General features: G+C 49.3%; 1 protein-coding gene across 3 annotated transcripts in view; it reads left to right on the top strand.

The window, feature by feature from the left end:
• The window catches only part of GSG1L (GSG1 like), a 221,730-nt gene that overhangs the window by 178,583 nt on the left and 26,677 nt on the right, over positions 1-16,470 (top strand). For 2 of the 3 annotated variants that reach the window (XM_059038222.2, XM_067012694.1), the window contains one exon: positions 14,045-14,212. The exons of the other annotated variant lie outside the window; for it this stretch is intronic. In XM_059038222.2, the coding sequence (XP_058894205.1) occupies positions 14,045-14,212 (168 nt within the window). The remainder of the gene's footprint in view (positions 1-14,044; positions 14,213-16,470) is intronic. 3 annotated transcript variants of the gene reach the window in all.

Genomic DNA, 16,470 nt, shown 5'->3' with positions numbered 1-16,470 from the left:
CCTAAAATATTTACTGTCTGGCCCTTTACAGATAAAGTTGGTCAGCCTCTGCCTTAGAGGCTGCTCTGGAAGGTGGGATGGAAGCTGTTGAGAGCCTAGTGAAGAGTTCTGACCACAGGGAGAAGGGGCCAGCACCTCAGAGCATGGTGTGCAAAAGAAAGGCAGAATCTGTCAAGGTTCTTTGGCTTGTGAGTGATAGAGTCCCAAGCTTAAGTAAACAGGAGGTGTGTATTAGTTCATGGAACTGAAAAACCCAGTTGGCTCAGCTGGGGTGGGGGCATGGATTGTAACAGAAAAACCCACCCACCTCAGTCCAATCAATAAGGAAATACCTTGGTTCCTGTAAATGGAAAGTGCAGCTTGGCATGGACTTCAGGGAATGTTCGATCCAGAGTTTCTGATGTCATCAGGGCTGAGTTTTCTTCCTCTGTGGTCATCTGAGCCTTGCCCACTCCCCATGTTAACTCTGTTCCTGGGTGGGCTTCCCTCCTAGTGGTGAGAAAGCTTCTTTGAATCTGGTGCTTCTTCCTTCACATACAGGGGGAGAGAGAGCTCTTTCCCTAACATTCACTAAAGTCCCAAGCTTCCCTCTGATGAGCCCAACTTAAGTCATTTTCTCTCTTCTGAATTGTCGCCATGACTGGGGGAGAGTCGTGAGCACATTGGCTCAGCTGGACCATTCCTCTGGAACGAGGAATGAGTCCAAAACTCTCAAATGGTAAGTGGGTGGAATGGATGCTGGGTGAGCTACCACAATGTCTGCTTCAGGCACAGCTGGATCCAGGTGGTCAGGTGATTGATCAGGAACTCAGTCATTCTCTCCCCACTTCTGACTCCATTCCCTTTGGGGCGGCTTTATTTGTAAGCAGCTTCTCCCCAGGTGGTAGCAGATTTGGTCACCAAGCCCAGTTCTAGGCTTACATGTTACAAATGTAGCAATACCAGCAGAGAGATGGGGCCTCTTTCCAATATCGCCCAACAAAATCTTGGTTGTGACTTTCACTGGGTTAGCTTAAGTCATGTGACCATACTGCAACCAATGATGTAGACCCTGAGGAGACTCAGCTGCTCTAATTGTCTGGCTTAAGTCATATGGTGCAGAGGGTGGGGTTGCCCCATCCAAACTCTTGGACAGGAAGATGGAGGAGAGGTCCTCTAATGGAAAACTGGGGGTGGGGCAAGGGTGGAGCGAGGTGTTCTCAAAAGGAGGAATGTGCACTGGAAAAGACAGTGACCACAGTTGTCTGTTACGCAGGGCATCCAGGTCCGGTTCTGGTGCCTAGGAGCATTTATCCACTCAGTCATTTAACACATATTAACCGAGTGAGCACTTATTTGGGGGCAGCTGGTGCTGGGGCTCCTAGGTGCTGGGGGTACAGCAGTGGCTGAGACAGTGTGGTAACAGGGGACTAAGACAATGGACAAGCCGTACTCTGAACCATGCTATGATGTGGGTGGTTGGCTCGGGATGGGGGTGCAGTCACAGACAGCCACGGAAGCACAGAGAAAGGGTCACTGACCCAGCTTCCCCTGGGGAGGGTCCTCGGGGGAGAGTTTGGTCAGGCAAGCTGGTGGAGGAGGGCATAAGATAGCCTGTTGGGCAGGGGAATGGCAGGTGCAAAGACTTGCCAGTAAGAGGGCATCTTGGGGGGAAGGTGGTCAGAATGGAGCAAGAAGGGCTTCGATTGTGACCAGTGGGGACTCCTGCTATTTTACTGCCCCTTCCCACTCTCTGCTTGGCTCCGCCCCCTTAAAGCTAAAGGCATGTGCCCTAAAGGGACCTTGACCCATCAACACAGACCCTGATCCCTTTAAGTAGAACAGTCGTGGGGAAACCTCACAACAGCACAACAGTGCTATGAGGTAGGTGGTTCATGGAGGGGAAACTGAGGCACAGAGAACTTAAGTAACCTGTCCAGGGTCATCTAGCTTGTGAGCAGCGGAGCTGGGGTTTGAACCCAGGCCGTCTGGCCCTGGAGCCCACGCTCTCAACCTCTATGTTCCGCCTCTCAGAGGGGATGGGCTAATAGTAAGACGGTTCATGTGTGTTTAGCACATGGCACATGTAAATGCTCAGGGAGCACTAGTTCTTCTAATATTATCGTTATTGACATGAAATTTAACACGCACAATAACCCCCTGCTGCATATGTAGACACTGACGCTCAGGAAGGTTGGGTCACTTGCCCGGGATTCTGAACCCCCTCCCCCGACATGCCTGTCTTTCCAGCAGCCCCTGGCTCTCCACCTGGCCTGGAGCCCAGACTGCTGGTCTCCCACGGGAACCTTTCTTCCCCTGAAAGCCAGGCCTCCTGCCCTGCTCCTCAGCATCCCCCCACACCACCGCCGGGCCAGCCTCTCAAGGGGCACCCAATTCCCATTTTACTTATTTAAAGCCGGTGCCCAGTGTGCGGCCCCTGTTAGGTCTGATCCATTTCTCCTTGTCACTGAGGCCCACAGATGGATCAGCCCCATTCTTCATCCCTCGCGTCTGGGGGCCTTGCCAGGGCTGTGCAGTGTCATCTCTCTTGTTTAATAAGTGTGCGGCCATTTGTCAAAATTCTGCCCCCAACCCCCCGCCAGGGAGGAGGCCAGCTCCACGGCAAGGCAGCACCGGCCTCTGTCTCCCGGCCCAGCAGGAGAGGAAGAACGGGCTGCAGGGGCTTGTCGGTTGGGGCTTCTGAGGAGCTCAACGGATGTTGGGGACCAGCTTTCGAGAGCCACACCTGCACGGGAAGGCAAAGGTTCCATGGTTAGGGGTCCACCAGCCTGGGTTCAGACCTCGCCCTGACGGGCACTTCCGGCCACTGTGAGCAGCATAAAGGCGTGGTTGAGGGGCGGGCGGCCTCGGGAGTCAGCCAGCTTCGGAGCAGAGCCTGACCCTGACCTTCACCAGCTGTGGGCCTGGCCAAGTCACTTAGCCTCCCTGCACCTCAGTATCCTCAGCTGTAAGATGGGGCCAGCCTGAGTTTCCACGTCATGGGGCTCTTGTGAGTGGTGCTCTAGTTCTCTGTTAATTTATCAGACATCATCAGGAAATTTAGTGGCTTAAAATAAAAATGTGTTATTATCTCTTACGGTTCAGTGGATTGACCCAACTCAGCTGGCTGTCCTGCTTCGGGCTCTTCCAAGGATGCTTCAGTCAGATGCTGTCTGGGGCCAGCCCCCTGGGGCGCCGCTGGGCTAGGCATCCAGGGGGCCCCCTCACAGTGCTGGCCGTCGGTGCTGGCGGGTACTGGGAGCTCGGCTCTCAGCGAGACTGGCTCTCAGGCACGGTGGTTGGGCCCCTGGAGAGTGTCCCAAGAGGTCCAAGTGGAAGCTGCGAGTTTATTTTATGACCCTGCCTCAGAAGCCACGCAGTGTCACCTCTGCTGCATTCTGGTGGTCAAGAGCAAGTCGTGGGGCCAGGGTCAAGGAGAAGGTGCTGCACAAAGCATGAACCCCAGGAGGTGTGTCTCAGGGGTGGGGGGGCGTCTTTGGAGACTGTGTGAAATAACGCACATGAGGCACTTGGCACAGAGAATGTGCTCGATGCGTTTTGCTATTAAAGGCAAGTGACCCATCCTCTCCGAGTCTCAGCTTCTTCATCTCTAGAGTAGCGATCACAGTAATGCGAGTCTAATGGGGTTATTAGTGTGAGGGCCATGTGACACCCAGCTCTTAAAGTGGGTATACACAGTAAGTGTAAATGGCAGTGATTATAAAGGGTGATAATGACATTGGGCCTTTGGTAATGCCACTGTCACTTTTTGAGAGACACGTGACCCAAATGTCCAAGAGGATGACATCCGGTGGGCATGCAGGCAGCCCCTTGCGCTCCGTTCTCCCCAGTCTGCCCTGACTTGCTGCTCACGCTTGTTTTCAGGACTTTAGTGCTTCCTTGAGATCCAGCCCTGGCCGCACCCTCCCCTCACGCCCAGACTCCCCTCCGTGGGCCCCCACTAAGCTGCGGAACCCCATCCCTGCCCTGCGCCGCGGTCCCTCCAGCTCTCTTGCCTGCTCCTTTTTTTTCAGCTCTTTGTCTTAACTCTCTCCAGGTCCTCCTATGACAGTGCCAAGGCAAGACCCTGGGGGGTGGGGGGGCACGGGGACATGGCAGATGCTTGGTGTGGGGAAGGGGTGGATGAGACCAAGGTTGGTCAGCACCTAACTTTGTACCAGGCACAGCAAGAGGCACTTTACAAGCCCTGAGCTTTCCGATCCTGCCGTTGACTCCCACTTGGAGAGGTTGCCATGTCTACTTGAGGGATGAGGACACAGGCTCAGAAAGGGCCAAGGCCCAAGTCATACAATTAGCTTCAGAGGCTCCAAATTGCATGAAGCCCAGGGCTGAACCCAGCCTGTAGATATTTTGTTTGACCTGCCACAGTGGTTTATTTTTTTTTTTAATTTGCATTTATTTCTATCATTCAAATTCGTAAAAACTTTACATAAAAATCCAGGTTTCTGGCTTCTCTTGACAATTGGAAGATATGTCTATGTCTAGCCTGCATTGCCACATGGCAGCAGGCAGCTTCAGCTGAGTAGAGGCTGCCCCCTTTAGATGAGGCACCTGCTCTCTACTTTACCCCAGTCCCCACTGCTCCCTATTGCCTTCCCTTACCTTACAATTTCCTCACTTAGTCATTTGTCTGACCCTGCAGGAATTGGAGTTCGTGACCCCGGTTGGAATGTCAGCGTGTCAGTTTTCCTGGTGATGGTGGGAGAATGGAAAGCTAGTCACTTTCTACTTCCACTTTGCATTTGATCAAAATGGAGAGGGGTGGATAAAGGGGCCCTTCTACCCTAGCACACACGGTGAAACCCCAATCCTGAGCATTCACGTGACAGAGTGAGGGTAGTAGAACGTCATGGAGTTGTAGCTTATAAAAGCTGGGTGCCCAGAGAGGTGAAGTAGTTTGTCCCAGGTCACGCAGTGAGAGTAGCAAGTTAAGCCAGGTCCCAGGAGGGAGGTCCCTCTCTGTTTGCTTCTGGGGCCCATCTGTGTGTCATGTGGTGGCCTCACCGCTGTCCTCCTTTCTTCCCCTCCCCTCCTCTTCAGTCTGCATGATGCTGTGGAAACAGCAGGCTAGCCCTTTCCCTCTCTGGGGATCCCAGGCTGCCCTGCCCTCTCTGCAAGGCCGAGCTGGCATTTCAGCAAGTTGATCCCTTGCAGTGGGAGGAGGGGGGGTTCTGGAAGAGCCTTGGCCGCAAAGAACCACTGAGCAGGTTGTTTGCTGGTGTTACTGAGAGGCTGTGTGGTCAGCAGGAATCTCTTGCTTTTACTCATCCCCGCCCTAGGCGGGTGGCACTGGCCTCCTTTTCTCTAAGACCAGGGCAGGGAGAAAGCACTGTGGTGCCCAAGGGTGCCCTGCTGCCATGGATGGACCAGCTGGGCCCCCAGAACCTGCCATCATCATCTTCTGGCCCCTTCAGTTCACAGGCACTGAGGATGGCCTACATTAGGAGCATCTGCACCATGTCCTGCCCCACACAGTGACTCTATGCCCATCTGGCCTGCAGGTGGATGGGGGCTGCCTCCCTCAGTGACCAGGTACAATCTTTCCACCAAGCAGGGCCTGGGGTGGATTTCAAGGTGGCATCATGCGTCTCTGAATCTGGTCCCCTAGCATCCCCCGACCCACTCCTGTAGCTTCCAGAAGACAGAGAGTTAGTTGACAGCCACCCCCCTTCACCTTCCCCAACCGTGTCACAGTGTCCACTCTGTCCTTGTCGCCAAAAACCAGGCCAACCACCCACGTACCTCACTGTACCAGTCCAGCCATGTAAGCTGCAAACACCAGCAGGCGTTCCAGACGTGAAGTTTTCAATCTGTGCCCTGCATGGGGGCCTGAGGGCCTGGGGTTTTGGGGAGCAGGCAAGTTGAAGACTCACAGATGCACCCCTGAACCCCTCACCCACATCAAAACCAGAACAGTTTTTTTTCTATCTGTTTTTATTTTATCTGTATCTATTCATTCTACAAATATTTATTGAGCACCTACTATGTGCCAGGCACTGTTTCAGGTGCTAAGGATATAGCAATGAACGAAATAAAGCTCCTGTTTTCATAAAGCTGACGTTCTGGAGTGTGGGGGAAGACAATCTGAAAACAAGTAATAAGGACTTACACTTCTGGGAAGATGGAGCAGACACACTTCTCCCTACCCTCCTGCTAAGTACAACTGAAATCCTGGACATTATATATAAAACAAACATAATAAGCCTCTGAGAGGTGGAGGGAAGACAGTAGGCTGGCTAAGGACCCAAGAGATAACACACTGGTGAGTACTTTTTGTCTCCTACATCCCAGATTTGGAGCTGAAGAAATCAGCAACTCAGAAATGCCAAAAGGCACCCCCCTTCCATGCCCCCCTCACAAAAACGCCTCTAAAAGTCTGCTTTCTAGTCAAAGAACCAGAAAAGGGCCAGCCTACCAAGACAGTAAACTTTTAGCAATAACTGCTCTACCCAGTCACCCATCACAGGAAAAAAACAGAAACAAAAACAACCCAAAACAACAACAACAGCAAAACCACACTGTGGCTCTACCCCACTCATGCCAAGTTTAGATCTCATGTCATCAGGCTATAATGAGGCGCTCAACTGCATGCCCACGTCCTGCCGAGCTGGTACCAGAGTAGGGAGCTGTGACTTTCACCCTGCTTGACGGTAATATGCCCTACCCACCCCTGAGTGTCAGTGGAGGTCACCTGGAGAGCCTGGACTCCCACCCCCAGTGGGCAGTAACAAGTAAGAACCCTCCCTATCCCTGCTGGAGTGATGTCAGAGGAGAAGTAGTGGAGAGTCAGGATTTTCACCACTGCCCAGTGGTGATGAAGTCATCCCCCTCCCTGTGGTGTCAGTGGAGGCAAATTGGGGAGGAGTAATGAGGCACTTCTGCCTCTCCCAACCAGAGTGGTATCTGCAAAGGCCTAAGGGGGTCAGAACTCCCACCCCTGCCCAACAGTAACCAGGAACCTTTCCATCTTGAATGTCAGTGGTGGCCCAGTGGGAAACCTGGACTTCTACTCCCACCTGGCATTAACAAGGCAGTGTTCCCCCTTCCTGTGTCAGAACAGTGTCAGAGGAAGTCAGCTAAAGCAGAAGGTTTAAACAAGATCCAGAGTCTCATGAAAAAATACCCCAAATGTCAAGTTTGCAACTAAAAATCACTCACCATATCGAGACCTGGGAAGATCTCAACTTGAAAGTAAAAAGACGAGATCCCAATACTGAGATAACAGAGATGTTAGAATCATCTGAGAAGGATTCTAAAGCAATCGTGAAAATGCTTCAACAAGCAATTACAAACACCCTTGAAACAAATGAAAAAATAGAAAGTCCCAGGAAAGAAATAAGTCTTGGGAAAGAACTAGAAAATATGAAAAAGAAACAAGCAGAAATTTTAGAACTGAAAAATACAATAACTGAAATAAAAACTTCAGTGAGTGGGCTCAACAGCAGAATGGAGAGGAAAGAATCAGTGAACTTGAAGATATAAGTTACCTGATCTGAAAAACAGAGAGAAAATAGACTTTAAAAAAATGAACAGAGCCTCAAGGACCTCTGGGACTATAACAAAAGATCTAACATTGGAGTGCCAGAAGGGGAGAGGAAAGAGGGTGCTGAAAAAAATACTCAGAGAAATAATGGCTGAAAAATTCCCTAATTTTGTAAAAGACATAAACCTAGAGTCAAGCTGAGTGGATACCCAAACAGGATAAACCCAAAGAAATCCATACTATGAAACATCTGTGTTTTAAAAAAACCTAAAGTCAAAGAAAAAAAAATTGAAAGCAGCAAGAGAGAAACAATACCTTAACTGTAGGGAAAACCAATTTAAACAGGGGATTTTGCATCAGAAACCATGGGGCTAGAAGGAAGTGACATGACATTTCAACTTCTGAAAGAAAAGAATTCAGAATTCCATTTCTAGCAAAAATATCCTTTAGGAAAGGGGGGATCAAGACATTCTCAGATGACAGAAAACTAAGAAAATTTGTTGTCAGCAGACCTATCCTAAAAGAATGGTCAAAGGAGTTCTCTAAACAGGAAAAAAAAAAAAAAATTAAAGAAGGCATCTTGGAATGTTAGGAATGAAGAAAGAACATTTTTACTTTTCCTCTTGAGTTTTCTGAATCATGTGTGATGATTGAAGCAAAAATTATAACGTGGTCTGATGTGGTTCTAAATTACTCAGAGGAAATATTTAAGGCAATTATATTATTGATGGCAGAAGATTAAGGGACATAAAGTGAAAACCACATAATCATATCAATCAATGCAGAAAAAAGTTTGATAAAATTCAACATCCATTTGTGATTTGTGTGTGTGTGTGTGTGTGTGGTATGCGGGCCTCTCACTGTTGTGGCCTCTCCCGTTGGGGAGCACAGGCTCCGGACGCGCAGGCTCAGCGGCCATGGCTCACAGGCCCAGCCGCTCCGCGGCATATGGTATCATCCTGGACTGGGGCACAAACCCGTGTCCCCTGCATCGGCAGGCAGACTCTCAAGCACTGCGCCACCAGGGAAACCCCATTTGTGATTTTTTTAAAAAACTTGCAGAAAGCTAGGAATAGAGAGAAACGTCCTCAACTTGGTAAAGAGCATCTACAAACACCTACAGCTAACATTATACTTAATGGTGAAAGATTGAATGCTTTCTCCCTAAGACTGGGAAAATCACTCTTACTCATCAAAGTGCTGGAAGTTCTTACTAGTGCAGTAAGGCATGAAAAGTAAATAAAAGGCATAGAGATTGGAAAGGAAGAAATAAGCTACACCTATTTGCAGATGACATGATTGTCTCTGTAGAAAAATCTAAGAAATCTACCCCCTCCAAAATGCCTAGACCTAATAAATGAGTTCAGTTTGCTTTCAGGATACAAAATAAAAATACAAAAAAAAAAATCAATTATATTTCTATAAGCTAGAAAAAACAGTTGGGCAACAAAACTAAAAAATACAATACCATGTACACTTCAAAAAGTGAAATAGTCATAAATCTAACGAAACACCTACTTGACTTGCTTGTTGAAAACCACAAAATGCTAATGAAAGAAATAAAAGAAGATCTAAATAAATGGAGAGATATACCATGTTCATGGTAAAGATGTTGATTCTCCTCAAGTTGGTATAGAGGTTTAATGCAATTCCCATTAAAATCTCAGCAACATTTCTTGTAGGTTTAGACCAGATTATTCTAAAACTTATTAGGAAAGCTAAAGGAACTAGAATAGCTAAAACAATATTGAGAAAAAAGAATAAAGTGGGATGGATCAGGCTACCCAGTTTCAAGACTTACTATATAGCTACAGTAATCCAGACTGTGTAGTATTGGTGGAAGGATAGACCTATAGGTCAATGGAATAGAGCAAAGAACCCAGAAATAGACCCACACAAATATGCCCAACTGATTTTTGACAAAGGTATAAATCCATTCAGTGGAACAGGGAATAACTTTTTCAACAAATGGTGACAAACAAACGAACAAACAAAACCCAATCTTGATCTAAACTCCTTACTTTATATACAAAGTAACTCTAAATGGATCATTGTCCTCGATATAAAATGTAAAACTATAAAATTTTTAGAAAAAAATTAGGAGAAAATCTTTGGGATTTAGACCTGGCAAAGAGTTCTTAGACTTGACATCAATAGCGTCAAAGAAAAAATTGATAAAATGGATTTCATCAAAATTAAACACTTCTGGGACTTCCCTGGTGGCGCAGTGGTTAAGAATCCGCCTGCCAATGCAGGGACATGGGTTTGAGCCCTGATCTGGGAAGATCCCACATGCCGCGGAGCAGCTAAGCCCGTGCGCCACAACGACTGAGCCTGCGCTCTAGAGCCCACAAGCCACAACTACTGAGCCCATGTGCTGCAACTGCTGAAGCCGGCACACCGTGGAGCCCGTGCTCCGAAACAAGAGAAGCCACCGTGATGAGAAGTCCACGCACTGCAACGAAGAGTAGCCCCCACTCACCAGAACTAGAGAAAGCCCGCATGCAATAACTAAGACCCAACACAGCCAAAAATTGAATTAATTAATTAATTTTTAAAAAATTAAACACTTCTGCTGTGCGAAAAACCTTGTTAAGAGGTTGAAAAGATAAGCTACAGACTGATAGAAACTATTGGAAACCACATATTTGACAAAGAACTAATATCTAGGATATATAAAAACTCTCACAACCCAATGGTAAATAATAACAATAGCAAAACAATTCAATTAGAAAGTGGGCAGGACTTCCCTGGTGGCGCAGTGGTTGGGAGTCCGCCTGCCAATGCAGAGGACGCGGGTTTGAGCCCTAGTCCGGGAGGATCCCACATGCCGCGGAGCAGCTAGGCCCGCGCGCCACAGCTGAGCCTGCGCTCTAGAGCCTGCGAGCCACAACTACTAAAAGCCCACGCACCTAGAGCCCATGCTCCGCAACAAGAGAATCCACCACAATAAGAAGCCCACGCACTGCAATGAAGAGTAGCCCCTGCTTGCTGCAACTGGAGAAAGCCTGTGCACAGCACCTAAGACCCAATGCAACCAAAAACAAATAAATAAATTTATAGAAAAAAAAGAAAGTGGGCAAAAAACATGAACAGCCGTTTTACCAAAGAGAATACACAGATGGCAAATAAGCAAATGAAAAGATGTTCAACACCATTAGCCATTAGGGAAATGCAAATGAAAGCCACAATGAGATATTTCTACATGTCTCTCAGAATAGCTAAAATTAATAAATAGTGACAATGCCAAAAGCTGGTGGGGGTGTGGAGCAACTCATACATTGCTCTAGGAATCCGATTCAGCAAAATAAAGGAACAAATGCTTGATACACACAACTTGGATGAATCTCCAGAGAACTATGCTGAGCAGAAAAAGCCAACCCCAGGGCTTCCCTGGGGGCGCAGTGGTTGGGAGTCCGCCTGCCGATGCAGGGGACGCGGGTTCGTGCCCTGGTCCGGGAAGATCCCACATGCCGCGGAGCGGCTGGGCCCGTGAGCCATGGCCGCTGAGCCTGCGCATCCGGAGCCTGTGTTCCGCAGCGGGAGAGGCCACGACAGTGAGAGGCCCACGTACCGCCAAAAAAACCCAAAAAAACAAAAAAAACCAAGCCAACCCCAAACATACATACTGGGTGATCCCATTAATACAGCGTTCTTGAAATGACAAGATTATAGGAATGAAGAACTGATGAGTGGTTGCCAGAGATTGGGAGCCATGTGGGTATGCCTATAAAATGGCAACAGGATGGAAATGTTCTGTATCTTGACGGTATCAGTGTCAATATCCCGGTTGTTACTATATTTGCAAGGTGTTGCCGTTGGGGGAAACTGGGTGAAGAGTACACAGGGATCTCCCTGAATCACTTCCTACAACTGCATGTGAACCTGTAATGATCTCAAAATAAAATGTTTAATTTAAAAACAAAGAATAAAAAAATAATAGATAAAAAGACACCAGAGAAGTACAGGGTGTTATGAGCACTGTGGTGAAATGAAACCGGGGTATGTGATAGCATGTGATGCTTCATCTTGGTTCCGTCATCAGAGTTGAGAGTTAGACCTGTTCCGAGTAAAGATCCCTGGTTGTAAGGACTAGAAATTCACTTCAAAAGGAACTTATGCAAAAGAAGGGAATTTATAGAAAGTAATTGTATAAGAACTTTTGTTGCCAATGAAAGAAACCCAATTCAAACTGGCTTGAGGAGGGGAAAAAAATCCAAGAAAGGAATTTGGTCTCCTATAATTGAAAGTCCAGGAGTAATGGCTTCAACTCAGAGATCTAGCTCCTTTTTATGGCTCTGCTTCCTTTTGAGTCAGCTTCATTCTCAGGGTGCGGGGGCGGTGACCAAATGGGCTCCAGAAGCTCCTGGCTCATATCCCACGAGCTTGGCACCCCAGAAAAAAGATGATCCCCGTTTCCCAATAGCTTCAGCAAAAGTCCTGGGAATGAGTCTCGATAGCCTAATTAGGGTGTCACATGTCCATCCCTGAACCAATAACTGTGGCCAGATGGAAGTGACACTCTCATTGGCCAGGCCTAGGTCATGTGCACACCCCTAAAGTTTGGGGGTGAGGCCGACCCCACAGGAACCACACGGCCGGAGAGGAGGGGAGTAGTGGTCCCTTTACAGAACGGGTGCTGGTCAGGCCAAACCAACAGACATGGACTCATGGAATCCCAGAAGAAGCCTGCTTCTTCATTCTCTGTCCTCTTGTTCTGAATTTCCATCACTCTAGTTCAAACAGACATCCCAGATTGAGCTAGACTCTTCAGTTTCGTTGTTCAGAAGAGAGAACAATGTATCTGACTGGACCAGCTTTGGCCAGATGTTCGACCCTCCTCCAATCATCTGTGCACAGTAGGGTGGGGTCACCTACTAGGCCCTTTGATGGACAGGGCAGTTCTTAGAGGGGCCAGACTGCCACCCTGCAGCTGTCTATTACAGATACTCAGAGTTTCTAGAGAACGTAAATTAGTTTCTTATGAAAAAACAGGGGAATCTCCTAAAGGGTTTTGTGATAAGGGAAAAATGATGAATGGGGATCCCTGGGAGAAAGGTGGAATCCTCAGCTTTCCCCTTGCTTTTCCTTCTGGGTTCTCTGAGGCTGACACGGAGAAGAGCAGTGGGTATGGGAAGGGGGCTGCACTGGCCTTGAGGAATGCAGGGGCGGCGATGTTGAGAGACCCAATGGGTGGCTGGTGGAAGGGGGGGCTGGAGGCCCGGAGACAGTGTAGCGTTGACAGCAACAAAACCGAGCCCTTGATGTGTAGGAAACCAGTTATCAAGACAGAGGCTGGGCAACAGGTACCTGGGAACCAGACTGGGTGCAACTGGAGCAAGGCGGGTACCCCACTTCTGGTTCTACATGTTACTTGCACGGTCTTGATCAGAGGAAGCAAGCAGGAGGCCATTTCTAGAGTGGGCGCTGGAGCAGAGAAGACCAGCATCCTGGCCAGCTGACTCTCCTAGCTCCACAACCCCCTTGCCTTCTCTCCAGATGTGGACAGGACAGATTCTCCAGCTCTGGTTGACATCCACATCAGGTGAGCGCAGCCAGGAGTCCCCAGCTGCGCCCGGAGGAAGTATGAGCAGAGAGCCTTAATCTAACAGAGAAAGAGCTTAGCTAGATTGGGAGATTGGGACTGACATGTATACACTAATATGTATAAAATAGATAACTAATGAGAACCTGCTGTGTAGCCCAGGGAACTCTACTCAGTGCTCGGTGGGGACCTAAATGGGAAGGAAAGCCAAAAACGAGGGGATATATGTGTACATACAGCTGATTTCACTTCGCTGTACATCAGAAACTAACACAACATTGTAAAGCAACTATACCCCCATTTTTAAAAAAAAAGGAAGTGGATAATAAGGATGTTGATAATAGTGATGGCAGTAACGAGGGCAAACCTTTCTTGAGTGCCTACTATTTCCAGGCGCTGTTCTAAGATATTTTTAACGGGTCGTTTCCTTTACTCTTGGCAACAGGCCTGTGACATGGTACTCTATGAGGCAGAGAGGCAAAACACCTTTGCCGAGGTCACTCGTGAACAAGGGTGCTTTAACTCTCATGGAAAATCAGCTACTAGGGCACCTGACCCCCCCTCTACTTTTCCATCATCAACCCCAACTAACCTCCTCACACCCCCTCACTCGGCACCCCAAACCTCCTACAGTTCGTGGAGTGCTTCCTACTGCCTCCTGTCTCCACGCCTTTACACGTGCTCTTCCCTCCTCCTGGAATGCTGTTCCCCCTAGTAAACTCTCACTCATCCTCCAAGACCGACCGCAAGCGTTGTTGTATTCTGGTCACTTGCCCTGATGCCAACCTGTGGATAGAATGACTCGGTCTCTTCTTGCCTCCCAGTAATGAACTCTGTGGTGTCTGCATCACAATGTACAGATAATGCTGTCTCCCAGGCCAGACCACGGGTCGGGCAGGGATCAAGTCTTACTCTTCTCTGCGGCCGCACATGCTCAGGTCTGGGTGTCTGGTGGGTGTGGTTTTCTGTCCCCTGCCCACCCTCACCGTGGCACCTCTCTCCTCGTCTCTTGGCAGCCTGGCGTGGGGCTCCTTTACCTGCTGCATGGCAGCCTCTGTCACCACGCTCAACTCCTACACCAAGACGGTCATTGAGTTCCGGCACAAGCGCAAGGTCTTTGAGCAGGGCTACCGGGAGGAGCCGACCTTCATAGACCCTGAGGCCATCAAGTACTTCCGGGAGAGGTCAGTGCACATGGGGTCACCTCTGGCCACCACTGGGAATCAGAAGCCCGAGGCCTGGCCTCAGTGGCCACAGGGCGCCAGTCGAAAACTGGAGTGATCTGACAGAAGTGTTCTGGGGGGTTGCGGGTCGGAAGGGGCAGGCTGGGTGAGGCAGAGTTTGGACTCCACTATGTTGGAATTTCGGGGACATTTTAATGTTTTATGGGGCATGAGGTTGCCTTGGGCTTATGTGAACAGAGCCTGAGAAACCAAGAAGGGAATCAAGTTTGAGTGTTTGCCCTTGGGTCCCATGCTTCTTAGAACCAAGATAGGGTCACAGAGCTTCCCTGGTGGCGCAGTGGTTGAGAGTCCGCCTGCCGATGCAGGGGACACGGGTTCGTGCCCTGGTCTGGGAAGATCCCACATGCCACGGAGCGGCTGGGCCCGTGAGTCATGGCTGCTGAGCCTGCGCGTCCGGAGCCTGCGCTCCGCAACGGGAGAGGCCACAGCAGTGAGAGGCCTGCGTACCGCAAAGAAAAAAAAAAAAAGATAGGGTCACAGAGAGGCAGAACCAAGGTTTCCTTCTTGGGCTGTGTCACAGCACTGAGTGAAAAAAAAGACTCAGCAGTGGGATCGGTGACGGTTGCTAGAGGAGGAGGGCCCCTCAAGGTCAGGGACCACATCTGATCACCTGAGTCCTTAGAGTCCAGCTGGGAATAGAGAAGATGACAATAAATAGTGGGTGGATGGATGGATGGATGGATGGTTGGGTGGGTGGATGGATGGACGGTTGAGTGGATGGACAGATGTATGTATGGTTGGGTGGGTGGGTATATGGATGAATTGATGGATGGATGGGTGGATGGATGGATGGATGGATGGATGGATGGATGGATGATGGATGAGTGGAAGGACAAGCAAATGGTTATCGTATTTCCTGGGACCATCTCCTAAATAAACTACCTGTACCCAAATCTTTATCACAGCCTGCTTTGGGGGAGCTGATTGGACATGCCATAATGCCTTTTGGTGGCAGGGAACTGAAAGGTTCTCAGGACTGATGACAGAGTCTGAGGAGGAAAAGGGGGAAGGAGACTGTGGAGCTGGGCAGCGTTGAGGAGTTGGACTCTCCGTGGGGCACATGGAAGGGTTTAAGCCAAGAAGTTGCACGTTGGGGGATGGTGGGGGCCACACCGGAACCTCCCTCTGACTGCTACAGACCCCATCATCTCTCCCTTGCCCCATGAGCCTCCTTTCTGTCTCTTGAACACTACAAGCTCATCCCCACCTCAGGGCCTTTGCACCTGCTGTGCCCCCTGCCTGGAATCCTCACCTGGCTGGCACACTCAGGTCTTGGCTCAGATGTCACCTATTCAGTGAAGCCTTCCTTAATCACTTCATCTAAATTTGTACACCCCCGTACACCCTGTCCTAGTCGCTCTTTATCATTGCTATTTTTTCATAGCACCTATACAACCTGACATTATTTTATTTGTTTATCTGTTTGATAGTTTGTAGACCGTGAGCTCCACGATGGAAGGGCTCTGCTGACTTCTTCCCCACTGTATTCTGATCACCGAGGACTGGGCCAGCACCTAATAGGTGCTCATTTAACATTTGGGGGGTTAGTTTGGGGTGTGTGTGTGTGCGTGTGCACGCGTGTGTGTGTGATTGGCTGAATACTTCTCTTTGGAGACCTCAGCCCTGACTGCCTCGTCCACTTTCAGCTCAAGCCCCACCATCACTGGGCAGGTTCAGCATCCCAGCGCCCCTTCATCAAAGTCCCAGGTCAGTTGTCCAGTCCTGGGCCTGTCAGGTGTGGTCAGGGAGGTCAGGCCAGCCTGGCACACAGGCCCGCCTTGCCCACGGCTGTGGACAGAGCAGGTCCACTAGGAAGGTGGTGATGGCTGGCAGAGCACGGGACCCATAGTAGGTGCTCAGGAAATGTTTACAGCAGCTACATGAGCAGCCTGGTTTCTAAAGCTGCTCCATTAACACCGCATCCTCTGTTACCTTGGCTGTGGGAGAGCCCGGAGCATCCGTGGGCACCCTAGTTTTTCTGAGGCAGAAGACAGGACCTCTTTGTACCTCATCAGCAAGAAGCTGCTGCTCACTGGTCCTGAACAGCTCAGGCCCCAACGACGTGGGAGAAGATAAATGCTTCCCAGCATATGTGCAGAATATCACTTTACACGTTCATAACTTGAACATTATGCAGAGGTTCATCAAATTTTATTTCCCTTCCTCTCCAAGGAGAACATTTCAGCTTAGCTGGGCTG

The sequence above is a fragment of the Kogia breviceps genome, chromosome 14 (assembly GCF_026419965.1).
Source record: "Kogia breviceps isolate mKogBre1 chromosome 14, mKogBre1 haplotype 1, whole genome shotgun sequence".
Taxonomy (NCBI): domain Eukaryota; kingdom Metazoa; phylum Chordata; class Mammalia; order Artiodactyla; family Physeteridae; genus Kogia; species Kogia breviceps.
The sequence above is the reverse complement of the archived record's forward strand: the minus strand, read 5'-3'. Positions and strand labels throughout refer to the sequence as shown.